This window comes from Corvus kubaryi, unplaced genomic scaffold (assembly GCF_017639235.1).
Source record: "Corvus kubaryi isolate FWS band 111438036 unplaced genomic scaffold, C.kubaryi_AGA036_p1.0 37387, whole genome shotgun sequence".
NCBI lineage: Eukaryota > Metazoa > Chordata > Aves > Passeriformes > Corvidae > Corvus > Corvus kubaryi.
Window position 1 is genome coordinate 15,829,605 of NW_024581129.1, and position 27,554 is coordinate 15,857,158.

Sequence of the window (27,554 nt, forward strand, 5' to 3'; positions counted from 1 at the left end):
GTGGGAGCTCTCAGGTCGCTGCCCCTCGTTGTGGTGCGGACCCGCCGGTGCCGGGAGGCCCGGCGCGGCCCGACGGTTCTGTGTGCTGGGCGGCTCTCGGGGGAGCCGGGCTTGGTTGCTGAGATCCATCTGAACAGCGTCTGAACAGCTTTAGAAAAATCTGAGCAGATTCAGCTACGTCAGGGAACGTTCAAAGCCTGAGTAAACCAGGAAGATTAAAGCAACGTTGCAGGTCTGGCCCAGTTCAGTCAGAGGCTGGGCTACGAGCAGCAGCCGGGTCGTGGAACTCCGTACCGGGATGAGACAAATTCCCCTGAGCTGCTCCAGCCATGGAATGCCAGCACGGTGAGGCCACACTTTAAATGAGTAGAGTTTAAGGAGGTGCATAGGGCAGCCCCTGGATTTTGGCTACAGACTGGTAAATTAAATCTAACAGGAGAGGTTGTTTTTTTCTTTGAAATCCGTATCTTAAATTAAAGGAAGCACAGCAATTCCAGTATTGCTGCAGAGTCTTATATTGAAGGCATGCAGGATACCGAGTGTGTTTTTCCAGGAGGCAAGATCAGTGTGTCAGAAGAGGGTGTGTATGTGTGTGCTCCACACAAAAAAAGAAAACCACACGTTAAAAAGGCTGACAACGCTCTTAAGACTAATATGGTGCATCTCTTGAAAAAAGACAGCGGCATAGGAATAAGCAGGAGGTACGTGATTTAGTTGAGAAACACCGATTTAGAATAAGATATTTGATCTCAGTCGACCCAAATTTGGGGGAAATAGCAGAGCAGTTAAACCACTTGTGATAGGTTACAGAGTTGGGAGCTTGTACCCAGGGGTTGTGCAGCCCAAGGATCAAGCTCGTGTCCTTTTAAGGCACCTACACACAAGTTTCTGCGGGTACACAAGAGCAGAAGAGGTGACAAGAATGCTGGAAAAAATGCGAAATTTGCTTTGTTAGATGGACAGAAATGAAAAGCATCACCACGCACACCAAGTCATCTGGAAAACCGATGTAGCTCCACAACAGCCGACCACATACGGCGTCTGCCCCTGCTCGGGAGAACGAGCTCAAATCATATTCCAAACCCGCCGCTTCCTGGAGTCCGAGGGCAGCGAGCAGCGGAGCCCTTCCATTAGTGCTTTTTAAGGCGAATTCTATCAAAGCTAAATTCTATCAAAGCTGTTACTTCGGGGGTACTGCAGTGCCCTTCGCTGCCCCGGCACAAACACGGGCCCCGCCAGGGGCGTGGGCGGCAGCCTCCACCAGAGTGGCCCAGCAGAATAACACGGGCCGCTACCGGCAATTCCCACGATGCGCTCAACGAGCTCCTGCGCAAGTGCCCCTCCGAGCCCATACCGGGCGGGCTGCCCGGGGAGCGTCCGGCAGTGGGGCCGGGTGACCCCGCCGCTGCCCCGGCCCGGCCCGCGGCCCCGCCCCGCTCGCCAATGGGCGCCGCCGCCGTCACGACGGGGGGGGGGGGGGCCGCTGACAGCCTTCCCGCCCACGTGACAGACCGCTCGCCCACGTGACGGGCCCACCCAATGGGCGCGGCCATCGCCCCCTCCCCCCTGCTCCCGTTCCCGGCAGCCCCCGCGCGGCGCGGCCGGTCTGTGTCGGTAAGATGGCGGCCGTGAGTCTGAGACTCGGAGACTTGGTGTGGTGAGTGGTGGCGGGAGCCGGGCGGCGGCCGCGGACAGGCCGCGGAGCGTGCGGGCCGGACGCCTTTAGCGGAATCACGCTGCGGCTGCGGAGACGCAGGCGGGGCGGTGGCGGGGCTATGCCCGGCCCTGGGAGCGGGAGCCGAGTCGGGCTGGGCCGCCCTGGGCGCTGTCAGCCCGCGGTCGACTCCAGAGAGCGGCTGCGGACAGGGTGGGGCTTGGCAGGGCAGGGTAGGACGAGTGGCGGGGCCGCTGCCGGGTCGCGGGTATCGCCGCCGCCGTCCCTCGGGCGGTGTGGGAGGAGCGGCTGGAGGCGGCCCGGAGCCAGGGCACCGGGCCGGCGGGAGGCAGGCTGGGCTGTGAACCGGGCCGGCACTGGAGGCTGGCGGGGGCGGCGCATGAAGGAAGCTGTGTCAAATGGAGAGGTGAGGGAAGCGGGACGGAGGGACGAGCGCCGCGGGGTTCCCTTGTAAGCACGGGCTCACCTCCCGAGGAATGCGAGAAGGGATAGAGATAGAAGGTGTTTAGGGAGAGCCACGACACCGTTTCTTGGCAATGCTTTAATGAAGCAACACAACACTCCAGCGTTTCTTTACAGGTTGGGGTGTCCCTGTGGAAGCCCCCAGAAGCCATTTCCCCTTGTCACTGCGGTCTTACCCTCAGATAGTCAGAGCTGTGATTTTGTGTTTCCTGGTCGGGAGAAGTGAGAGCTTTCCATCGCGCCCTGTAAGCACCGACTTAGTGCATAGGTTCTGCTGTGCTGGATGGGCCAGGCTATCCTGCCAGGGCTCAAAGAAGTAGCTAATTTCCAACACACAAATGCATACATTTATACTGATAACCCAGATAAGAAGCATATGCTTCAGGCTGTGACAACTGCAGCTCTCATCTGAAAAATTGACAGTGCTGGGAAACTGTCTAATTTATATAGTAAAGTAAGTTAAGATTAGTTACTTTTAGCGTATTTCGTTCAAATGAGAATTTGGGGAGTGTTCTGCTCTCGGTGTTGGAATGCAGATTATCCTGCTTTAGTTTTGTACGTGACAGCCAGATGCTGTCCCTAGAGCTGTCGCAGGGAACTTTAACAATCAGACAGCAACAGCAGAAAGGGTTTGCTGAATTTTTTGCTCAGTACAGGAACTGGAGCACTAAATATGAGACATGGTCATGGTCACAGCTCTTGGCAGCATTCCTGCCTGCCCATGGCTTCTGTTTTCTCTGTGCAGCATTGCCATCTCAAGGGGCTACAGTGCCACTTGCTGAGAAGTTTTGTGTCAGGAGCTGTTGGGCCCCACGGGTTCTTTGCCCGTCTCTTGCAAGACAGTTACTAATGGGATCTTGTGAGTACTGCAGCACAAGTCATTGACAAGGGTGAAATAAGGATAAAGCTGCTGACTAATGTCTCTTCATCTTTTGTGATTATTTCTAATATTGCATAGTTTTCATATTGGAAACATTTGCAAGTGTAGGAAGGAAACTTTTCTGCCTTTCTTTCATGGCTCTTTGTATCTTCAGTTAGTGTGGTGGTGAGCACCTGAAGAAAGTGATAGTGGAGTGAGTACCTGTTGAGGGGATCCTGCCATTAATGCTTTCCTGTGAGAATCAGAACATCAGCTTTCTGAGCTGGGAGTTGGTGGCTGCTTTGCTCACCAACTGCTCTAGACAGATGGATAGAAGTTCCCAACTTGAACTTTGGTCTGATTGCCTGCATCAGTGCTTTTTTTCAGTTCCATGTGAAGGAATCTCCACACTTATGGTGCTGCAGTGCCTATTACTCTCGTATCTTGCAGGCAGCCTAGCTGCTGCTCTTCTCTTCAGTTCTGACAGTCCTGCAAGGTCAAACAGAGACCTGAGTTAGGTGCAGATGTCAGCCGTGTATCCTACTTTGCACAGAAGGTTTTGACTGCAAATTGTAGCTCTCTTAATATGAAAAGTATGACATCATGTGAAAAGGCAGACACTGGGATAGTTGTTTTTTTTTTCTCTGTTTCTAGTACCTAATACTTCCTTTTTTCTCTAGGGGGAAGCTGGGCCGTTACCCTCCGTGGCCAGGAAAGGTGAAGTTTGTTTGTATTTATTGTTGCTTTCTTAGTTTTTCATGGTTTGTGTTTTTTTTGTTTGGGCGGGATTTTTTTTGTGTTTTCCTTCTGTGTAGGAAAAGCTTTGCCTGAAAGCATTTCAGTTGTAGATTAACACTGGTTTTTGTGTTTGTTTGTTTTTAAAACACATATACCTCACAAATTCAAAGTGTGAACTAGTTTAGGGCTTTATTTGATCTATTAGCTCAGTCTGTCCATAACAGCTGGTAGTTCAGATGGAATAAAAAGCAAACAGAGAGCCAGCTCTGGAACTGATTGTGTTTCCCAATTTTAGTAGTTTAATCCCTGTCACTTTCTGCAAGACAGGTTTCTTGTCTTCCAAGTTGGTTAACAGTACTGTCTTAAATAATAGAAATAAGGAGTCTGGCTTCCCAAGATACTGTTTTAGAGCTATGGTTTTTGAGAATTATCTGGGGTAGTTTGACCCTACTTCTGGTGTGGTTGGGGTTTTTTCTCTGATGAAAGATTGAAAACCAAGAATTTTATATGCCATTTCTATTATTTTCACTTCTCTGAAAGACCTTCCTTTTATCTTTTATGTGGTATGAGGGCTAAGCATGCTGAGGTAACAGCCTGAGTCAGGGAAAAGAACTGTCAATGTGGCTGACAGCTAATAAAAATCAGGTTATTGGATCAAGTTAACACCAGGCTCCTCTACAGGTGTCACCTGTGTAACTGAATGATAGCTTTTCTCTTTACTAACATTTTAAACTTGATAAGCAACCAATTCTGGGAGTAAAGACAAAGTTTAAATTTAAATTTTAAAGGTTACACAAGTGGAACAAACTTTTATTCATGCCAGCTATCTTCCTAATCAGACTTTTTAAAAATCTGCAATAGCTGAATACTGGATGGTAAAATCACAAAATTTGTCACTGTGTGCTTTTTAACTTCGATTTCTAATCACCTTTAGATTGTTAACCCACCTAAAGATCTGAAGAAACCTCGAGGAAAAAAGTGCTTCTTTGTGAAGTTTTTTGGAACAGAAGATCAGTATGTACCTGCTTGTTTTCATCTGGGGAAAATATTGTACCACATAATGTGGATCTTTTGTGGAAGAAATATTTACTAACACAGTGCAATGTAAAGGATTACCTTTGAACCACACAACAAAAGAAATCCAACTATTATTGCATGCTATAGCTGCTCACTGGGGTGGATGAAGACTGCAAAAATTTAGCTTAGGATTTGAGTTGCTGCTGTGATGATAGCTCCCCACTTCTAGGCATGACATGACTGGGTTAGATTTTAGCATGTAATCATGTGTGAGAAAGGTACAGCTCACAGTAGTCTCTTGTTTTGCTGCCAGAGGAATAAAATTAACTATATAATTGCCGTTTGTGAAAGAATATACCATCCTACCTGGTGACTGAAAACATTCTTGCTGTGCTTTTGGAAGACTTTGCAGTATAAGAGAGCCAAAACTGTTGTAGACTTCCTTTTTGCAAGGCAGAATTTAATGATTTCAAATGCGAACAAAATCATGGTTGTCTTAGATTTAAATGATTACAAAGTAGGGGAAAAAACCCAACAAAAAAAACCCCCTGAGAATGTGGATATTTTGTGAAACTGAAAATTAATTTGCTAATTTTTCAGTTTTCCTCTTTATTTTCTGCTATTTCCATTAAGTAATGCAATAAAGAAGAAAATTGTGAATACGTGTGGAAGACTAAAAAACCCTTTACTTTTTGGAAGAAAGGTGACACGAACTGAGGCAATTTGATGACTGTCTCTTAAAGAAATTATTTTTCACTGCTAAATTATTTTTGCTTAATATTTAAAAATACTTTTCCATTAAGAAATAAGGTCTAAACTTGATAGAGTAGTAGTGAGTGCTGCATACGAATGGGAATGTTTGGATCTCTAGTAACTTCAGGCAGGTGAAGGTTGATTTGAGGGCAGAGAATGTTTTTTGGTGGTGATATTAAATATGGTTATTTGAGCTAATAAAGTCTGAGTTGAAGTGGATTATTTCTGTCTTGATTATTTGTTTCAATTTTTGTATTCCACATACTGAATCAAATACAGATTTTTCTTTTTTTGTATTAAGACAAGTGGTCAAATGTCTTGGATGCTGTAGCTGAGATTAATAACATGACTGCAAATGAAGAGTTCACAGCTGCAAAATAATAGTGATTTATTGCAGGATTCTAGAGCTCTGGCTGGGGCAAATCCAGTTATCTGGCACAGTAAGGTAGTGTGGTTGTTGTAGTGTTGCCCCCTCCCCCAATCTCCAGCTTGTGAAATTTAGTCATATCATGCTAGATAATCGTGAATTAGAAATTTGCTTGTTTTGATTGGCATACCCTACCTGAAAATTGAACAGAAATAAATACTCTCACCTTTCTTTCAAATAACGTTGATTGAGAAAAGAGAGAAGCTTGTGTGCCTCTTCTGTTCTGATTTGGAACTTCAAAAGGCTGTGCTGGTTAGAACTGTGCTGTTCTAACCAGCGTGTTGCTTGAGAAAATTCTCACGTTTGAGCATAATCAATAAGCCAAATCAGGAAAAACAGAAATTATTTCACTTAAAATGTGAACATGAAGAGAAAATCCCTTATTTTGTATAAGTAAATGAGTGGGTTTTGCAAATACTTTTTTCAGGTGTGTGTATAAACAATACTTGGAAATAGTAACTGAGAGAATGTCACCACCTTATGATCACCCTGAGGAATAGCAGAGTGCAGAGCTGTCACTGTCCAAGGGATGGTGAGGAGCACACTTACCCATACTGATGGTCTAGTGCATGTAGCTTCTGGTTTTTAGCACCTCACTTTTTCTGCCACGTTCACGCTGTACGATGGCATTTCTGTACCATGGATCCATTGCTGCAGCTCTTGTATTACTGCCTTACCCTTTGAGGTTGAACAGGAGAGGATCTGGACATCGGCTATTCACCTCTTGTCCAGTGTGTGTAAGGCAAAAGTGATGCTGTTTGCTGGGTACAGTCACTCCCACGAACTTCTGGGGGTTGTTGCCAGCCAGTTTGTGGAGAGGTAGACAGTCTCAGGCCTTACTTTAGTCTTATTTCCTTTTGAGGATTCCTAGGTGCCTGCTGTGGCCAGAAATGCTCCTGTTCCAGGTGGAGTACAAATTGTTCCCTCCTGACTTGTGTGGCTTTGGTTGGTCATACTAAAGGTTAAGGAGAAAGATGTTTAGAAGTAGAAATGGATGTGCCTGAGCAGAGGCACATAAATAACATAAAACATACTGATGAGTTTGGCAGGTTTTGGTGTAGTGTATAGGTTTTGGTTATTTGTGAAATTCTGGCTAGCGTAGGATACAGCACAGAGGAAATGCGTTTTCCTTTTCCTGCAAATTGAATATTACCATGTACTGGACCTGTGCAGTGCTGCACGGACTAAAGGAATAGATAAACTGGAAAGCTGCGAATAGTTTTGGTCCAAGACATACAAGTGAGGGCATGAGTGCGTTCAGACTGTTCTCTAAGTCCTGGCTTTTGATAAATTTTCTACTGGGCTCTGTGGTCTGTATGTTAATTGTGTTGGTGGTGTTAGTTGCTCCTGTTACTTCTGAAGGAATGGGTTTTCTGGAAGATAAGTACTCTCTACCCATGGAAGCAGATTTTGCTTATGTTTAAACTGTGAAGTACATACATGCTTTACCACAGTGAAAGCCACCTTGATGTTCATAATAGTGATGTAATACCCATGTCCTATTCTAAGTGATTGTGTGCATCGCAATTAAGGCAATCATGTAATGTCTCTTTATTACCTTGTTCTCCAAGTTGATAAGGAGGTTTTTTTCTAGTCTGTCTAGGAGTTGTTTATTCGAGTGTCTCTTCTTAAAGTAAGTCACATTAAAAGGATTCTTTATCTAAAATCAAGAACAGTTGATGTTTCCTGCCCATAGACCTGACAAGCATGTAACAACATCCATTACAGGAATCTAAACAACAATTTTAATTTAGTTTAGAAGTGGAACTTAGACCTCTTATCTGTGTTTCTAACTGTACTTCTCAGATAGTATTTAAAATCCCCTTTTATTATTATTTCCATGCTGCAGTCTTGTTGTAGAAAATCTTTGTAGATATTTCAGTAGTCAAGTAAGAACTTTTATTTTGCTATGTGTGTACATTTACTGCTTTTAGTAGTTAGAACTAATAGACTGGCAGATTCACAAGTCTTTCTTGGTGTGCTTCATCCAGTTCAAAATATTTTTACATTTCATGGCCTGCTTAGGAATTCATTATGACATTTGTCAAAACTAGAAGTATCATTGCTTTGAAGGTATCTTTCTACTGTGATTCTATAGAAATACTAGGGAGAGTCCTCCAGCTGTCAGAGCTGTGTGTACAAACACAGCCATTCACCTTCCTTCCCCCTTTGATACTCCCTAATGGCCAAATGGACTTGCAAGTTGTGTGTATCAAAGTCTTAACAGGAAGCTGGACAGTCCATTCTTGCTTACAACCTTTTGAAGCATCAGCATGAAACTAAATATGGTGGGGTCAAGGGGCACTTCCTGACTTGATACATTAAGGAAAAAATGGAGGAAGCTTGCAATCTAAGATAAGTGTAATAATTTGCAGCCTGGTTCCATCAGGCACAGTGATGTTAACACAGCACTCACTACATTTCCATCCTCCATGTCCTACTGGGATGAAAGCACCTACCCTTTTCTTCTGCCACTGTGTTCCCTGGTTTTCAAGGAGAGAGTAATTTCAGGATGTAGTCTTTCTGAAATGTTCTTTCAGGTCCTAACATCAGAAAACACTTGCTTTAAGTTTGCCAACCGTTGGAAATACACCTTAACAGTCTGAGAGGCTGGAGGGATAGGCTGAGCTGATGGAGGGGGTGAGCTTGTGTTCTGGTACTTCTCAGTGAGGCAGATTATCCCATGCAGAGCTCTGTGTTCCTGTAGCAGAGCCAGCTGCAATGTTGTTCGACGTTCGTGCAGGCACAGTACCACAGCTGAAAATCGCTACAGACAAAACTGTTCCGCCTCTTACTGAGGAGGTATTTCATTGCACAAATTAAAAAACCTAATGCTTAATTTCCTTCAGTATTGCCCTGCTTCTTGGTTTCATCTAAGTATCCCTTCCTTTATTCTAGTATAATGTGGTCATTTTAGTATTTTTTTTTTTTTTTTAGAAGTTTACATACTAAGTTGCGGAGTTTAAGTTATTTGAGTTATTTAATTGATGAGGATTGGGATGCTCCCTTTTAGCAGAAGGAAATCCATCTTGATTTCTGTCATGCGCTCACACACACTGGCCTTGTAAATAACTAAGCAATTTTCTTTTGACTTTCAGAACTGGTTGTGTTAGCATTTAGTGTGGGCATCTAAAGTGCTACAGTCTAAAGCAATAAATTTTTTCCTAGACTGTGGTAAATAGAAATTTGGAGATACAGTGCCATTGTTTTCCATCCCTAGCTATACGGTTTGCAAAAAGTGAGGATTAGTGGATATTCTTCCATCTCATTTCTGCAGTTTCTCATTAGGAGTTGGTATCTGTAGACGGGAAGAGAGTGGCTGGAATGGTAAGGGTTTGAAGATCTCCTTGCCTGTGCCAAGCTTGTGCCAGGGATTTGAATCCGGTGTCTCTGCATCTCTCTGTGCCACTGTTTCCTTGCAGCTGCAGGTCACTTTCATACTTGCCTCTTATGCTTATTCTAAGTTTTGGTTATTGTTCTTGGTTATAACGCGGATTTGACATGAGTAGTGGTTTTTTAAGAGTGGTATTTTGGAGAGGATGAGGAACAGTGTGGAGAAATGAAAAGAGAAACCCATTGCTAATGGGTATTTTTATTACATCTTTTCACTTTCCATGTAGCCCATTCTTTACAGATGCCAGGTGACTGTGCAGCAGTATGAACGCAATTTCATCTTAAATATGACATCTTCAGTAACATCGTTAATATTTTCCTCAGGCATTGGTTCATTGCTGAATCAGGACAGAAATAGTAGCTCCTTTTATATGTTGTATCCTTGAGACTTATCTAAATACTGGCCTTCATTGCGATCTGGTGTATAAACATGAATGATTTTGTTTGGTGAAAAGTTCTTTTGTTTTCAAGTGCTTGAAACACTGCATGCAATTGGTTTATGGACATTGGTGTCAAAGACACACTCATCTCTTACAGAAGGTTGTCCAGGTAGGTGATGCATAAAGAAACTGGAAAGGAAAAGACCAATTTCACTTATTAATTTGTCTCTGAGATATCTAGTTCTTTGTCCTGGTGGATCACAAGTGCCAAGATGCACCTGTGAAGCCAGGAACCAGAAAACTTTGTGTCAGGCTTTCTCTGTACCAAAGGAAAAGGAATGAAAAAGGAAGCTAATGAACATGTATAGTGAGGAGGGATAGGATGTGCAGAAACCTAAGAGAATGCCTTGAGAGTAAAGAAATTATTTTTATTTAGAAGTTCAGTCCTGCAACAACATTTAACATGCTTTTTTTATATTGTGGCCCAAAATTTTGTTTCCTTTATACACATAACAAAAAGCTCCTCATGAGCTGGTGCTCTGTGGTACCCAGGGATGTTTGTCATACAGGCAAGCTTTACAGTGTAAGATAATTTTAAGGTATGTTTCACAGTAATGTCTGGGCAGCTGGGAGAGATTCCTTGAGTAGCTGCTGGACTCAGACTCTAGTCTGAATGCAATGATTTGACTTAGTATATTAAGTCAGTTCTTAAAATGGTGTGAACTAGTGAAAGGATTCAGCTTTGCATGCAGGAGCACTGGCTTCTTTGGAAAGGGTGCTGGCATTTTCCGCAGTCAGTTCTAGCAGGAGGTCTTGTCTCTGCAAATGAGACCCAAAATGTTTCAGTCTACTTTGAGAAGGTTGATTCCTGATTACAAACAATTGCTATTGCCATTGAGGAGAAAGGTTAATGAAGTTATAGAGTTTATTTTGTGAAGAAAGGACAATCAAGATTCAGCAAAACATTGCTATTATTTTTTGTTGTTTTAATCTTCATGTTCAGTTTAACTATGTGATATGGTGCTTACAGTATCTGAAAATGCAGCTATTAAATCACTTCATGTACTTGCAGGAGCTAGATTGCAGTGGGGAATATTTAAAACCTGTAATTGTGGATAGTCTACGTAACATAGAGATATCTGGGGACAAGAGAAAATCTGATTGCCCCTTTTTTGCTGTGTGCTGGGCTGCTGTGTGCTAAGAAGTACCACTGGCCGTACTAAGGGAAGGGTTTTCAAAACTTACACAGTTCTGTTTTCAGTATGGTGGAAGTAGCTTTTGCTACTGTACAAGTCAGGTTATGTTAAAATAGCAACAGTGAAGGAAATAGTTCTTTTACCTCAAAAACAAAATTGTTTTCATGCAGAATACCAGAGTACATCAGAAATATGTGCAGCAATAAGCTGTGGCTTTTGTATTTGCTTTGTGTTGTCAGGTCTATAGTGAGATACATAATTTTGGGGTTTTTTTCCTACAGTGTTTTTAGACTCCTGTGTGCTCAGTATATTTGAACCAGGGATTGATAGCTGAGAATTGTTAGGTGAACTTTGCTTTCAAGAACCTCTCAAGCAGATTTGTGGTGTTGGCTACTTTACCTGGAGGCGTGGGACTGTTGGGTGTTCCTCCTGGTGAAACAAGAGCAGTCATTGGGCCGCCATTGTTTTAAATGCATCCTATGATCACATCCAGAAGCTGTTTTGCAGATAGAGAATATGAATAATGCTTAGAGGGGACAGTGCTAGAATGAGAGGAGATAAAACTTAAGAAATAACAAAGAAGTGCCAGAACAAAATCCTCAGTGAATGCAGTAATGGCAGCCCTTCAGTTTCTAAATAGTAAGCGAGTTTGGGCTGTTGTCATCAGTAGATCTGGGGGAGGAAATGTAGCTGTGTGTTTCTCAAAGGGGGATGATAGAGAAAGCTGCTGTTCGGAGAATATAACTAGCTTCTTTTTTTGTTTCAAGTGCTTGGATCAAAGTGGAGCAGCTGAAGCCTTATCACCCCCACAAAGAGGAAATGATAAAGATTAACAAGGGTAAGCGCTTCCAGCAAGCTGTGGATGCTGTAGAGGAGTTTCTTAGAAAAACCAAAGGCAAGGACCAGGTGAGTGGGTTCTTTTTCACTGTGTGCATCAAAACAGGTCTTGGCATGAATGATGATTAGATGCTTTGTTATGTGAAAGGAGTTTGTTGCCTCTGGCAGGTTGAGAGGGGTTTTGTTTTCCTTCCTTTGGTTTTTGGGATTTATTTCCTATCCTCTCTTCTTCCCCATTTAATCTTGGTTGGTGGGGAAAAGTGTTATTAAACTGATGGAGAAACTGAAGAGGCTAATTGATCTGCTTGTGATGATTTGGTAAATCAGTCTTAAGAATTTGGTATCTACTAATCTTGTCTTTAGTATGTTGGAAGCGCACACAGTCCTGGCAAGTCTTCACGTGGCCTGTTCTGTTATGTGCTTGCTTAAACTGGTGTGTTTTTGCAGGAGAACTAACCAGGAACTTCACTCACCAACTCCAAAGGGCTAACAGATACGTAGTTTTCAAGTTACTGTGCTGCTGTTTTGCTTGATAGTAATCAGCACAGGCTCCTTCACATCCTTGGTTTTGCATGAAAATCATTCCATCTCTTCTCTTCTTTCCTTACCATCTTCTATTCTATAATCTCTCAGGCGTCTTCCCATAACTCCACTGAAGAGAAGAATCGGCGTAATTCCAGTGAAGAAAGAGGCAAGCAATCTGCTGGTGAAGAGAAACGCAAAGCCAGTTTGTCTGAAGGAAAGGTGAAGAAGGGCACAGGGGAAGGAAAAAAGAGGGTCTCTTCTGTCTCGTCAGAGAGAGGATCAAAGTCACCCTTGAAAAGAGCCCAGGATCAGAGCCCCCGAAAGCGGGGGCGTCCACCCAAGGATGAGAAGGTTTGTGTTGTGCATGTCCGCCAGTGCCCGTGGACTTGGCATCTGGACTTGAGGGCTGACTGGCACCTTGACTAACAGGCCAGCAGGAGGAATCAGTTCAGTCAATATCCCTTTTTTTAAGCTTTTCCATGTTGCTACTTCTAGACCATTTGGCTGCCTGATACCCTTGGCAGGCATATTGTTGATTCTTCCTGTGATATTTACCAGTTAGTTACTGTGAGTGGCTCTGTTCGTATCTTTGAGAGGGCTTTGAAAGCTGTATCAGGAGACTCCATCTTTCATCTTGCCATCCCTCGAGTTCAATTTGTGTGGGATTAGTGAAGAGATATGGGTCTTCATCTGATTCCTGACTTCTCCCATCTCATCTACTTCATATGATCAGGTGATTAGTAGTCGCTCAACTTCAACCTCTGTACTTAGGGGCTAGGGCTTAAAGAAGAAATTCGTAGCCTGGGGAATCCACCAGAAGAATTGTCTTCATTTCAGCTTCTATGCTTTAGGATATGTTCATATCCTTCATTATAAAGGAGCATTATTATTTTATCCCCACTACTTCCCTGATATTTCTAAATGTTGTGGCAGCGCTTTGTCTACCCTCATTTAGAGTTCCATCCTTTTTATTGTGGAACTTCCTGTTGTGGTCTAGATCTTCCTATTCCAAATGGATATTTATTTTGGTGGATTATTACGAGGCACGTGCTCCATCGGAGACTACACCTGAAGACAACTGGGACACTTCAGCTGAAACACCATACAGCAACATCCTTGCTCACCTGCGCTTCAAGGGGTTCATGTTGTGCTTCACAGTCTTTTCTTTCAGTCAGGATGCAAGTCAAGATGGTGTTCTTTGCTCTCCAGAATTGTGAATGGATTGGCCTTCGCTGGATGAACAGCAGACTCTCTCTTGATGTAGTAAAATGAAGCTGATCATCTCAGATTTTAGCTATGAAGGCATCATAGAATAGAGTCATAGAATATCCTGATTTGGAAGGGACAAACAAGGATCATCAAGTCCAACTCCTAAGGGATTGAAGGAAATAGTGGCTCTTTTTTAGCACCAGTGTCTGTGAAATTAGGCTGCGCTACAAATCCCATCAGTTTCTTCTTTTGAGGGAAGTTGGAGGAGGGGAGAAATGGATGCATATTTATGAATTATAACTAATTGTCGTGACTGATGTCTTGACTGATGCAGGAAAATGCTTCACTGGCAACATAATTTTCACTTTTTTAAGTGTCTTCCTATAAGCATGTTGTGCCTCCACATATTTCTGTTAAAATAAGCCACAAGACGTTTTTTTTTCACTTGCAAAATGATTCTGTGTCTTTGAGCTAGATTCATTCCAAAGTTGATCAAAACTAATGGCTGGGAGAATTCTGATTGTGCTGACACATTCCATGCATAGATTTTACTGTGTTGAGTACCTCAGGGCATGGGAGTGCTTTGAGTGAGCTAATTGTGGTAGTAGACATTATTTTACTGGCACATAGCAAGCAGACTGGTTTTAAAGTTGCCACAAATTGGTGGCCAGCTGTGTGATAACTGCCTGGCCACAAAATAGGAAATTAAGCAGGATAAGGTAGGAAAGTAAGCCTTATGGCTTCTGGAAAGTAACAATTAAAATAATTGCCATGAAAATGTAACAACTGCCTTGATACTGTTTTTCAGCCTGTGAAATAATTTTAAAATCTTGTCCTCTTGCCTGGTTCTCATAAATTCCTCAAGTTTTTAGCCCTACAGTAGAAAACATTTATGTTGTTGTCCTGAATTAATACGATGATAGGATTTCGGGTTTTTTCTCCATCCCAGTCCAAATTCTGGCTTTCCAAGCAATAAGGATGCATAAAGTTCAAGAATTCAGTTGTTGCTGAGGTGTGCTCTGTCTAAAAAGGCTCTGTGGCCCTACATGATCATTCACATACTCTCATTTTTAAGCTTATATGAATATTTTCAAAGGAGCAGCAGAACTTCATAGGTATCAAAGCAGGTTTTATCCACACTTTACCAGCTGAAGTACGCAGGACTCTCCCTAGACACTTCAAAGTTGGAGACTGATGTCTGCATTGTCCTGCTAGCACTCAGACAGTTGCATCGTTCTGGGATAACTCCAGGGGTCTTGCCCTGGCCATTTGTGCAAACAGTGTCCTTCTCTTGTGCTTCTGTGTGGATACTAAGGTATATTGTGCATTTTCAGGAAGTCATTTTGGAGGGGAGATAATGTGACTCCCATTACTGAACCCTCGTTTCAGAGGAAGACGGCACATATTATGCAGAAGTCCTGTGCATTCTCTTCATGTAGCATAAAGACCTATATGTCTATAGCATGTGTCTGACCTACAGCAGAAAGACCTATTTTAACCTATATGTCTTGGGGAAGTAAAAGATAAAGTTTAATGTGCTCGACAGTAAAAGCCCCAATATGTTAAGTACTATCATGATATTACAAACCAGGGCCTGTGAAGCAGATGGGGCAGCCCACATACCAGTTTGTCTCATGGATTCTGCAAACTTGAGCAGATGTGGCTGTCAACCTCATGCTTTGAAGGTTCTCCTGATAACAGGTAGGCTATTCTTTTGTGACAGGGCAGGATTAAAAGAGTTCAGACCTCTGCTTGTAATGATGTTTTTCACTCATTTGTTAAGCTTTTTGCATCCACCAGTGGAAAATATGGGATCAAGCATGTTTGTTTGTTTCTCTGCTCATTGCATAAGTGCACAAGTGCAGTGATTCCTCTTAGGTATGAAGAGTGGACTCTCCAGAAGCCATAGATCTGGTTGAATTCCTTCGCTGGCAGTTCATGTTTTCCTCACCTCACCTGTGTTGATAATACTCTGTGTTTAAATATGAATGCTCACAGAAAGGCCTTTGAAATAGAAGGCATTTATAGTGCTTTCAGAGCTGTCTAGGTGTGCTCAAATGATCATCGTGCTGTGACCAGCCCCTGAGCCAGTTTTAAGCTCTTTCTGATCCTCCTTCTGTCTCCTCAGGACCTCACAATTCCAGAGTCAAGTACAGTGAAGAGAGTGATGACTGGAACAGTGGCTGGATTTAAATGGCCACCGAGTGTGAGCGAGGTGAGAAGCTTTGCGACTTCTAGGATCTGAGTTTGTGGCAGCAAATCTAGAGCCTTTTGTCTGGTTGTAAAACAGCGAGATCTTATCTTCTTTCTTGTGTCAGAACATACTGCAGCATAACAAAGCTGAACAATATCCCGGACAGTTCAGAAATACTCTGGGAAGTGAGATTTCTGTCTCTGTGGAACTATTTGCAGATTCACACTTAACTTGCTGTACTAATTTTCACACTTCTTATTTCAAAAGCATTTCTGAGACTGACTTCCCAAAACTGTAGATGATGTGGATAGTCTCTCCCTGTCTGAATACTATCACATGGGGTGATAGTTTGATGGTTTCATTTGATTTCCTTCACAAGCAGCTTTTGAAAACCTTTTGATTTTGTTGAATAAATGAGTGATCAGTAAAGCAGGGTAAGAGCAGTGTGATTCCAGGCTAGTATGTGTGATGCTTACTGGGGAGATGTGGTACCTGGGCCTGCAGTCCTTGTTGCTGTTAGGATGGGTTTGCTTGGCATGTGGCAATCTCCAGCCAATTTCCAGAATGCTGTTTTATGGAATTCCTTGGAAGCTGGAAAGTAAGTGTTTTCATTTGCTTGGGAGAGGAAGAAGTGGAATATTAATTTTCTTCCTCTCATGTTAATCTTGCTCATATACTTCTTTGGTTTTCCTGCAGATGTCCAAAAATGAGGAATTTGGTTTGAATGGCTTTGGTTTTGAGAATGAAACACAATGTAAACCACTTAATTGAAACAGGCTGCTTGTGACAGCTGATACATTTTATATTTTCCCCCTTATGCTATTGTTCTCATACAGCTTAGGGAGAGCAAGGGAGTTATGCTGTGGTTGCTCAGTTACTCTCTGGATTTATTTCTGAGGCTGTACTTTTTCTCTTTGTAGCCTGTGAAGGACAGTGATCCACACTTTCATCACTTCCTGCTGAGCCAGACAGAGAAGGTAAGGATTTGGCAGACAGCATCATGCTGGTGGGTAGCTTGGAATCCTGCCCTTTGCTGGAACTGAATACAAGGAGTATGCATAAAGAGCTCCAGAATTCTGTTCTTTGAGGGCTGGCAATTAGATTAGTTCAAGTACTTCCCAGCCTTAAGATTTAGAGTGATTTAGCATTAAGTACAGTGAATAGTTTTAAGTAATTCAAGATTATCTAGCACTTGTTTTTGACAGATCTGGTGTAATAAGTTGTGTGGAATGAACATTGATGGACAAGAAAAGCTTTTTTTTGTGTTCAAAAATCCTGTTGTTTGATTGTTTTTGATGGTTGTCCTATCAGTTTCTTCATCTGGATAGGCTTGTCAGTTCACTGAAGGTTGCAGGAGAACTTCCAGGACCAGAAAAGCTCCATGTAAAATACAGCCATTTTATCTCCCGAGACTCAGAAGCCTTGCAGGATTTTATATTCAGCAGTGAACATCAGGAGGAAAAGGAAGGATCAAATTAAACATAAAAGGATTTACATATCTCGCTGAGGATCTGGGCAGAGCCAGAAGGATTAAGAGCTGCTAGCGGTCTTATCTAGACAAGCTGGAAGTAAGCAGCATGGGGAGGAACAGCCTTTGCCTTAGCATTTGTAGAAAGCCACATGCCTTCTCATATTAACCAGAAGGTTTTGGTTCCACAGCTGCAGAGACATAGTGAGCATAGATGTGAGGCTTCATGGCAGGCTCGAGAGAGCTAAATGTAGGAGTAGGGATGGCCTGGGTTCTAGTGCCTCCAGTGGAGCCTGTTGTTGGAACTACAGAAGGGAGTTTGCAGTGCCTCTGTTAGAAGACAGGCTGAATTGCAGGGGCAGGGTGGGAAAGAACAATCTTAATATCTTGCAATGTTTTTAGGTTTTATTTTCTTCCCTTGAGGGAAGCCCCAGAGTTGTCCTGCTTTGAAGGTGGTGGTGGGTGGGTGAGCTGCCCGTTTCTGTGGAACAAGGATACGGTCTGTTTGCTCAGCAGAGTAAATCAGCACTGTCCTTCCCTTGAATGCTTTGTCTTCTCCATACAGCCAGCTGTCTGCTATCAAGCCATCACAAAGAAGCTGAAGGTTTGTGAAGAGGTAAAGCAAATCTTGGTTTTGATGGATTTTTATTGTTATGAGGCATTGCAGTTCTTCCAGAGCTGTGCATTATATTGTGTTTATTATTCCCTCCCCCCCACCTCTCTTCCCCCACCTCCCCCCACCCCACTCCCTCAGGAGACAGGATCCACCTCCATCCAGGCAGCAGACAGCACAGCAGTCAATGGCAACATCACACCTACAGACAAAAAGTAAGATGTCCAACATACTTCAGCCCTTTCCCTTTCTCTCCTTCCCGGCTCACACATACAGCCACTCTCCAGCCTGTCACTGAGAATGAATAAACCTAACATTTCCCTTCAGCTGCACATTCCTTCTGTCCTTGTGTGAAACTGTTCGGGGGGGCAAGATGGGAGGGAGACAGCTAAAAACAAAGTGGGCTGTACAACACAAAATTCAGAGTAAGTTCTGTCTTGGATACATCTGCAATTCAGGGTGTTTCTGCAGTTGCCCTTTTCAGGAGGTCCCACTGCAGGATGTTAGCAGCAGTATTCTGGAGTGTCTCATGACGTAGGAGGATAAAAGGGGATCTGTCTCCAGTAGTGCCTGGCAGTTGACTGGGGTTGTTCAATTGCTCTCCTGAGCATGCAGAAGACAAGAGGAAGAGGGAGGTGTGTTCTGCCGTCACAAGAACATTGCTGCGTAGCACATGAGCTTTCTGGTTTCTCCTAACACCCCTGTTCTCCTTCCTAGAGTGAGAGACGCCTAACTTGAGCTTCCTGTTTTGCTCTGTAACTTCTGCTCTGTTCAGATTGAGCTCAGGCCGCTCTTGCTGTTTGCTGTTCAGGCAGTTTTCATGGGATGTCAGTTCTTACCTGTACTGCAGGGGAACAAAAATAACAGTGAAGCTGTTCAGGTAAAACAGTCTCTCAAGAAAGTGCGTCTCAGAGTGGGTTGGGAAGGAAGGAATATCTCTGCTGGTTTAGAGACTTGAAAATAGGTAGACCTTATTTGGGCCATGTAAGGAGCCTGTAGTGATTTGCTCTGCCCTGTCTAAATTAGTTTACTTGGAGAAAAGGCAGCGTGCTGGAGGACAGGTGGCTTGTGAAAGCCACAGTGCAACTGTAGTGTGGCTAATTCTGCAGAATTAACAGTGGAATTGCCAGGTAGATTTGTTGTGAAGTTACCTTGGATGTAACTGAAGGCTTCAGAATCTCTCTGAAAACTTTGGGTTTTGTGGAAAGCTGCATGATGGATAAAAGGGTTCTTGCAGCAGTATCTGCAAAGGAATTCCTGTTGCAGGTGATTGTAGAGACTTCTTGGCATACTGTCTTTTTTTTGAATGGAGGGAGCAAAGCTCTTTCCAGCTGGTGTGGGAGGAGGGGAAGGCTGTTTTCTGGGACTAATGGTGACCTATAGTGGCCTAATGCTTCCTTTCTTCCTGTGTCTGAAATGGCAGCTGTAGAGCCGGGACTAGGTCTTTGGTCTGCCATGATGCTTAGCCCAGTAGTCCTTGCTGGGCTTTATTAAAATAAAGATGGTAATGTATCATTCAATTACACAAGCAAGCATTGTATGTGTGACTTAATTAATCAGAAGATTAATTAGAGAAGCACCTGCTCATTTCTAAATGTTCCCTTTAACTTCAGTAAGGCAATGACTGGCAACAGAAAGCACACAAACAGTAATTTTAGTAAACAAAAAACCACACACAAACCACCCCAAGCAAACAAAAAGAACCCAGACCATCCAAACCTTTAATATTTAGGTGATCTTCTGAAGTAGGCTAAAGTCTTTTTTTCAGGAAATTGTTAGGGATGCTTGGTAAGCAAAATAAATTTCAGCTTGCTTTTAAAGCTCAGTATTTGCCCGTTGTAGCTTGACTGCAGTGGAACACATTTGTTTGGGTATTTTCTTTGCTGGTGATGCTCCAGTTTGCTCTTCATCATTTCCAGCACCATGAGAAACTGACACTGATTGCTTTCTCTTGCATTAATGTTTATCTATACCCTCAGGATAGGATTTCTGGGCCTTGGTCTGATGGGAAGTGGCATTGTCTCCAACCTGCTGAAGATGGGTCACACTGTGACTGTCTGGAACCGGACTGCTGAGAAGGTAGGCATGTGTTTAAACCTTTCCTAAACATTCAGTTATCCCTGTAGCTCATGGAATCATCCATCAGTGGTGCCTGGGAGAGGATGCCAAAGAAACACAAGGATATGCTTGCCACTTCGTTCTGTCCCATTTCCTAGGTGCTTGGTGGGCGCTTGTGACTGGGTGCAGCTGTGGTCTCTTCTAGTGTGGTCACTCTTATGTCACCAGTCCCTCTCCACTGCCTTTTTGTGTAAGAGGAGAGAGTTGTCAGAAAAATTACACCCTTGTGTAATATATATGTGTTGAAGAATGGGATGTAACATGCTTCTGAAAATATTGCTGATGTGAATAACCATGTCAGTGTGTTGTGCATCTGGCCAAAAAGGCCAGGTGCAGGGAGTTATCTCAGGAGATTGAGGTGTGGTAAGATGTGCTGCTCAGCCGCAGGTTAGTCTACATCTATTGTGCTAGTCATGTTGTGGTAGCAAGGGTTCTGTCAAAGACCTACTGTGTCATGAGACCAGGATGGAGAAAGGGCTTTATAGGGGTATTCAGATTGAAAAATGAGCTTACGTTGCATTGCACTTACATGCTAGACAGTGTTATTCTTTGTAGTGGAGGAGGAGAAGTAGGTAGCTGGGGGAGATGTGGTACTTTTAAGATGCTGTGGAATATCAAAGCAGGTAGGGCGCTGTGGTTACTGTGTTAAAAGGGGATTAAAAGATTTATTTTTTCAAGAGCAAAACATGGCTGGTATGAGGGGAGAGGGTAAGAAGGAGCTAAGATTTTGAAGCAGCAGCCCACTGAAACATGTCCGTTTCAGCTGTGCATATCCCTGTCCAGTAAGACATTTTGCGATGTCCTATTTTTTTCCCCTAAATCTCCCTTCTTTCCGTAATAATTTCTTGTCAAATCCACAACATTCTTATCGTTTCACCTAAGGGTTTTGGTTTTTTGGTTTTTTGTGTCTTTCTTTCAAAGTTTTTCACCTGTTCTTCAGAAAAGCTGCAGAAGAGCTGTGTGTGTGTGTGCGTGTGTGCATAGACAAAGCAACAGAAGATGACATTGCTGTGTAATTAACATGCCTGACTCCTTTGGAGTTGTGTCTAGCAGTGGAGTTTTTACAGCAAAATGCAAAGAATCCATTTGCTTTGTATTTAATTTGTCTTACCTTTGGACTTGTGCCTTTTGCAGTGTGATTTGTTCATCCAGGAGGGTGCACGTCTGGGAAGAACCCCTGCTGAAGTAGTCTCCACCTGTGACATCACCTTTGCCTGTGTATCAGATCCAAAAGCAGCAAAGGATGTAAGGATTAGCTCTTATTTTACCTCTGCTGGTTAGACTATGAGATGGCAGTCACTAAATGCCAGTTCTGATTCCTGCTAACCACGGTAGCCTGGGTCATTTTACATCCTGAGCAGTGCAGCTGTGTAAAAAATAAATGTCCCAACAAAAATTTTGATGGCTCTCTGGGGGTCTGCCACTGCAGTGCCAGGCTCAGCTGGACTCCTGCAGAACTGGGGTTTCTTTGCAGACACCCTATTGCTTTACCGCTCTTCTGTTCTCCACAGCTGGTGCTTGGTCCAAGTGGAGTGTTGCAGGGGATTCGCCCAGGGAAGTGTTACGTGGATATGTCCACCGTGGATGCAGATACAGTCACAGAGCTGGCCCAGGTAATCACTGAGCTGAGCCTCTTAACAGCTGTGATTCAGCAGCACTTCTGCAGTTTGTGTTGCTTTAGGTGCTTTATTACCTGTTGGTAATAAAACTGCTTCTAGAGATCTTTGGGCTTCTTTTGGGAGAGTCTCAAGTTCCAGGCAAACAAGACTAAATAGCGTGTCAGATCTTGACCACCAAACAGTGTCGGATGAGATGTTCCCTGGTGATACCAGCAAAGCCTGTAGATTTGGCAGAGCTGTTACCTGGCACCAGTGCAAACAGACAGCCAAATTTTGATCCCTTAAGAAATATTTGTAGACAGGTTGGTATTCTGTAGCAAACTGGAGGGTAAAACCCTGTCTGGATTAATGACTGATAAAATGCATAATCTGCCTAGTTTAAATGCTCTGGTTGGGGAAAAGGAATGTCTTCACATTTCATTCTGTAGAAATATTATTATATGATTTCCATAGAAGTGTTCTGATTACTTCTGCTGTGGTATCTATGATTTCTTTTTGGCATCTCGATTGTTCCCCACTGCCCTAAGGCAGCGTTTGTGGTTGCACAATGAAGGGGAGCTGGTTTTGGGGAAGTTTTAAGCAGACATGTTGGTGATGCACTATTGTGTAACATCAATTCGGAGAATGCAAATCACCCATATTAGTAAACCTCTGCCTGAAGAGATCTGTCAAAGGCCTTTCCTCTCTGGGAAAGAGGGGAAAATACAATGATCAATCTTCTGGGATTCCCATGCCACATATACACCTTCAGCATTGATCCCTTGGGGAATATAGAATGCCATGACTAAAGCATGTCAGTTCAGCTGCTTAAAACATACACAGCAATGATAGGGGCAGGAGGGTCTTGCTGGAGTGTGAGGTCAACTTTTGGTCTTAAGCACCCTTTGCAGGATAGAGTTGTGATACATCACATTAGTGCTTTCCTCTCCTGTTTAAATGTTGGAGCTATTTGTTCTGCTTTAAGCTTCTGTCCTCAGGGGCAGGAATGCCCTAAATGATGTTCCTGCTGCTGTTCATGCACAGCTAACCAGAGATGCTCTTCTCCCAGGTGATAGTGTCCCGAGGTGGTCGCTTTCTGGAAGCACCAGTCTCAGGAAACCAGCAGCTCTCTAATGATGGAATGCTTGTGATCCTGGCAGCTGGTGACAGGGGTTTATATGAGGACTGCAGCAGCTGTTTCCAAGCCATGGGGAAGACCTCTTTTTTCCTAGGTAATTGAAAGATGGAGGGCCTGACAGCAGTTTCTTAGTGCAAGGACTGGGAATTTCAGCAAGGAGTCTGAGATGTATATGTCATCTTTTTTCTTTGGGCAGTGTGGGAAATTGGCCTGCTCCTCTGGAACTTGGCCAGTTTCAGAGCCTGCAGGCTAAAGTTTCTTTTTTGAGTGCTGGTTCATTTTGGAGGATCTGTGATGCTTTTGGTTTTAAATCATTTTCTTATGATTTCTCCATTCCTTTGAGTGCTTGGAAAATGGGAATAGTTTGTGAAGTCTTTCAGAGGAAGGGAGAGCTGCCAAGTGCTTGATGCCAGGAGTCTAGTAGTGTTACTGCTGTGTGGGCTGGGGAAGCAGGGCTGCTATTTCTCTTCTGGAGGAATTCCAATGGTGTGTCTCGCTCCCAGGTGAAGTAGGCAATGCTGCCAAGATGATGCTGATCGTGAACATGGTCCAAGGCAGCTTCATGGCAACAATAGCAGAAGGACTGACTTTGGCTCAAGTGACTGGCCAGTCCCAGCAGACCCTTCTGGATATCCTCAATCAGGGACAACTTGCCAGCATCTTTCTGGACCAGAAGTGCCAAAGTAAAGTTCTCTTACATTGTTTTCTCACAGGGCTTTTTTTGCAATCTAGCAGATTTTCAGGTAGTGGCAAAAGTTAGAAAATAACAGTCCCATCTTCATCAGTCTGGGATTATGGTTATTTTAAGCATTCTGGAAATCAAGAGCCGAGTTCCCATTCCTTCCCCTTCGTAGCTAGGACTTCTGAGAATCTGAATTAGCACTGCTTAGGGCTTAAGTTAGGATTTCATTGGGGCAGGGTAACAAGTAAAATGGAGGGCAAGTTGCTTAGAAATCTGAGCTCACTTTGTCAGTGGCAGTAATGACGTCATCTGCTGTGGCCAGATGAAGATAGTAGAGAAACAGGAGAGCTAAAGGTAGTGATCAGCAATGGAAAGGGAGATTGGTGTTGAATTGCAGTCCCTTGCAGCATGGGCTTGGCTTACTTTTGTCATGCTTACTTTTTGCATGGGTTCCTCTCAACAGATATCTTGCAAGGAAACTTTAAACCTGATTTCTACCTGAAATACATACAGAAGGATCTTAGATTAGCTATTGCACTGGGCGATTCTGTCAACCACCCAACTCCCATGGCAGCTGCTGCCAACGAGGTAAGAGTTGTTCAGTGTTCAGATGTGTTCTTCAACATTTATTCAGCAGAGCCATTTGTCAACCAGAGACACAGATCTAAGAATTACATCATCTCTAAGACAAGGGACCAGTGACTGAAATATATTTTGACTAGGGTAGCATTGGATTTGTTTTGATTGTAGAAACCCTTAGAACGTTACATCAGGAAACACAGAAAGAGCTGGCATTTTCTGATCTGCTCTTGAATTATTTGGCATACTGTGCAGCTCTCTGGTTGCAGTGGTCAGCAAAGGAGTTTTTCTGCTGGGAAAAGGCTTCACACAAGAGCAGGCTCTGATCCTTTTCTGATTTCTCTTTAGGTCTATAAACGAGCAAAAGCATTGGACCAATCTGACAACGACATGTCTGCAGTGTACAGGGCCTACATCCATTAGGCTGCACCCTTCTTACTGTTCATACGATGATTGTTGATTAATATTATTATACTGGGTTTTAACTCTGGACCAGTCCATCTCTGTCTTTCCATTTCCTTTTATACACAGACTTTGAGACCTGCCATGGAGGCAGCTGCTGCTGTGAGCCTTCCACTGTGGCAGGAGGGGGGAGGAGGGGGCTCGGATTATTGCAGTCTAATTAGAAAAATCCATGCCATGCACTGACAGTCATGAGACGGAACAGCGGCGATTGTTCAGAAGCTCTGAGGCAACTCTGCCAGAAATCTGCTGCTTGGCTGCTTTAATTTTCCTCTTTGTTTGCTAGTCCAAGATGCTGTTTCTAACAATCCCTTTTCTCCTTTGCTGTGAAGTAATGCAAATGTTGGACTCTCTGCATCAAGGGGACAGGGTGACATACATCCCATCTATCTGTGAACGTCACTTGGTCCCAAGTAAGGTGAGGAGCATTCCTGCTAATTAGCCACGGTTAGAGAACAAAGCACCTCCCATGGAGGAGAAGGGCAGTTCCAGAGGGTAAGGGGAGTTGCGTGCAACGCTGTCTTGATTCTGTTTCTTTTTAAACTTCCACTTCCCCAGCACCTTGATGGAAGAATTCCTGTACTGTTAAAGACAACACATTGCATCCATGTCTTCCCCTGTACAGACAACTATAGCTTAGGGAACGCAAACTGTACTGAAAATAGGAGAATGCCAATGTCAGTGAGGCTCCGAAAGGTTTATCACAGCCCATCCAAAACATGATTGGAAAGTAACATGTTTGCATAGAAAACTGCAAGAGAAACATAGAGCCTAAAACTGGGCTAGAGATTTTACTTGTTCCTGGCCTTAGCTTATGTTATGTTACTGCTTGCTTTTATTTTTTTAACCCTTGTAGTCAATAATTACAAAGGTGTCTTGGATTATAGCAGTGTCACAAGCAGAGTGGTGAGTCTGAAAGGGGAGAGAAGAATGATTCAAGAGATTGAAATTCCTGAGCTCCTTTCCACACTCTCTGGCCTTTGCATGGTTGTCACATCTGTCAGCCAGTTTGCCCATCTATAAAGGTGGGTGATGGTTACCTACCTCACAGGGATACTTTTGTGTACTGACTAGTGATCTTTATACATGTCAGATTTTCCATACATGTTCTTAGTGTTACTACTTTGGGTACAAGCTAGCACAGCATGAGCCTTCTCCCTGTATCGGTGACTCTGCTTGTGGCCAGATACCGACTTCTAGAAAGACCAGTAACTGAAACTGGGGAGGCTAAGACCACTGCTGAGCTTTAGTCTAGAGATGGGCGACACGAACTGCAGATGCCGAGGCTAGAGATCAGAGATGCTCTCAGTGTAGATAGCAGAGCAGCCCAGAGTCCAAAGGATGCCTGTCACTAAAAATGCACAGAGTGTGGCTTGGTTTTTTGGTGTGTTTGGGTTTTTCTTTTCCAATTCTCAGTATTAGCCTTTTGGGAGTGTTCTTGCATTTTAAATTTGAGTGTTAGAAAAATGCCAGTGAGAAACTTTGGCTAAAATCACTTCTCAGTGGTATAATCTCCTTCCTCCCTTGGGCTGGGATTCTGAAAGGAAAGAAGACCGATTCAAATTAGGCTGTGTTCCTGACATCTGCCCCTGCCACCTTATTTTTTTTCTAGGAACTAATGGCTATGTAAGGAAATTGCCCCTGGGTTAGGATTTCTTACCAGTTCTGCTTTGTGCAGCATGTACGTATGGTTCAGGGGCACCTTGTTAAGAAACAGAGTGTCAGATACTCATTTTGAATCACAACATCTAATGCCTCATGCTGTAAATGTTACTTTGAGTATTTCACCTCCTGTGATGACTGTTCCTTGTGGGCTAATACTGTATTCTGCATTACTTACATCGTGTGGTGAACACCTGGCAACAGAGCTCTCAGACCTCACTGCCTCTTGGCCACTGTGTGTGGGCGATAATGGTTCTACACCCATGTTCCTTTGGCAATGCCACTGCCATCCTGCATGTAGGTATTCACAATAAAGGCACATAAAATTTCCAGGATAGCTAGCCATTTACCTGCTTTTGCACACTGTTCTCCACCCAGAACTCTGCTGTTAACATCTGAAGTCCTTCGTTAAACATGCCACAGTAAAAAAAATCTCTTATATGAATTATGCATTGAGGGCATCTGAGGGAAGTTGTGGGTTTGAGGGCAGGAGATGAGACTACAGGAAAAAATCTTTTGGGAGGAAGAAGGAGGTACTGTCCCATGTGCAGTTGAGAGTGAACTGTGCTGAACCTGTCCCTGCCCTCTTGGGCCAGAGTGAAAGTGAATGGGTGTGAGCAAAGGTAATGGAGGATCTTTGTTAGTTTGTGGTGCCTCTGGATACAGAGAGAATGCCAAAGGAGGTCTCAAGGCCTGTGACAGGTATTCCATACTGAATTCAAAGAACCATTCCCTAGGCAGCTCACTGCTGCAGAGTTTGTTTCTAGAAATACTGTAGTTCCCAGAATGGAGGTGGTTATTTCTGTGGGAGTGGCAGATGTGGACTAGTTTAACACTGTAATTTATCCTGGGAAGGTCTGGTTGCAGCTTTCAGCCAATGTGGGTGGCTGTAGAGTGCTGCCTGGACAGCTGTACAGTCACAGGTGTGCCCAGGAGGAGCAGGAAGAGACCAAGAGCTCTGATGTGGCTGTGAAGAGGAGGGATGGAAATGGGGGAATCGGGACTGTTCCAGATGCTGGTTGAGATTGCTGTCAGTCTCACTCAGATTCTTGTATTTATGTCTGTAGCCTCTGAACGTGGATTTCAGTCTGTTCCTAGGCCTGAGATTTGGGGGAGGGAAATGGGGGAAGCAGTGGATTGAGAGATGCTCTAATAAAACTGGCTAGTCAATGTTGTCCTAATATTGTTGGCAATTCTGTAAAGTTTCTTTTTATGAGGATTTGTTTTAGCAATTTGCTTTTTTTTGACTCCCTCCTTTTTAAAGAGAAAATGTGACACTTGTGAAAAGCTTGTAAGAAAAGCAGTTTCCTTTATCCTCAATGATAGATCCTGTAGTTCATTAAGGTTGTGAATTTTTATTTTCCTGCCTTGTTTTTAATTAACATTTGTCATTCAGAATAGGATGTGTGAAAATGTTTAAATGGCAACGATTTTTTTTTTTTGGTGCAATTAACAAAGCTACTGGCAAAAAGAATAAAACCTTTCTTGGTAACACAACGTTCTTGTGGCATTTTCTAAAGCCTTTCAGAGCTGTCTTGGGGCATTAAGGAAGTATGTGTTTCTTAGAAC

The 27,554-nt window shown here is 43.5% G+C and overlaps 1 protein-coding gene across 6 annotated transcripts; it reads left to right on the top strand.

The window, feature by feature from the left end:
• Positions 1-27,166, top strand: GLYR1 (glyoxylate reductase 1 homolog). 6 transcript variants are annotated; one of them, XM_042037684.1, is made up of 16 exons: positions 1-345; positions 3,677-3,713; positions 4,669-4,748; positions 11,668-11,806; positions 12,371-12,613; positions 15,600-15,686; positions 16,586-16,642; positions 17,699-17,749; positions 17,888-17,961; positions 19,726-19,825; positions 20,999-21,109; positions 21,379-21,477; positions 22,532-22,694; positions 23,104-23,283; positions 23,746-23,870; positions 24,210-27,166. In XM_042037684.1, exons 1-16 carry the CDS (start codon positions 299-301, stop codon positions 24,282-24,284), a joined length of 1,668 nt encoding a protein of 555 aa, XP_041893618.1. In that variant the 5' UTR covers positions 1-298; the 3' UTR covers positions 24,285-27,166. The 6 variants fall into 6 exon arrangements, with proteins under 6 accessions (XP_041893618.1, XP_041893617.1, XP_041893621.1 ...); XM_042037683.1 differs by having other exon boundaries at positions 4-345; positions 21,376-21,477; XM_042037685.1 differs by lacking the exon at positions 1-345 and adding an exon at positions 1,558-1,657 and having other exon boundaries at positions 21,376-21,477.
• Positions 27,167-27,554: the final 388 nt, after the last annotated feature.

Coding starts and splice junctions, on each gene's coding strand:
- GLYR1 (XM_042037683.1), top strand. CDS start 299: ATGAGACAAATTCCCCTGAGCTGCTCCAGCCATGGAATGCCAGCACG. Junction 15,687..16,585: donor GGCCACCGAGTGTGAGCGAG/GTGAGAAGCTTT, acceptor TTCTCTTTGTAG/CCTGTGAAGGACAGTGATCC. Junction 17,962..19,725: donor ATCACACCTACAGACAAAAA/GTAAGATGTCCA, acceptor CTATACCCTCAG/GATAGGATTTCTGGGCCTTG.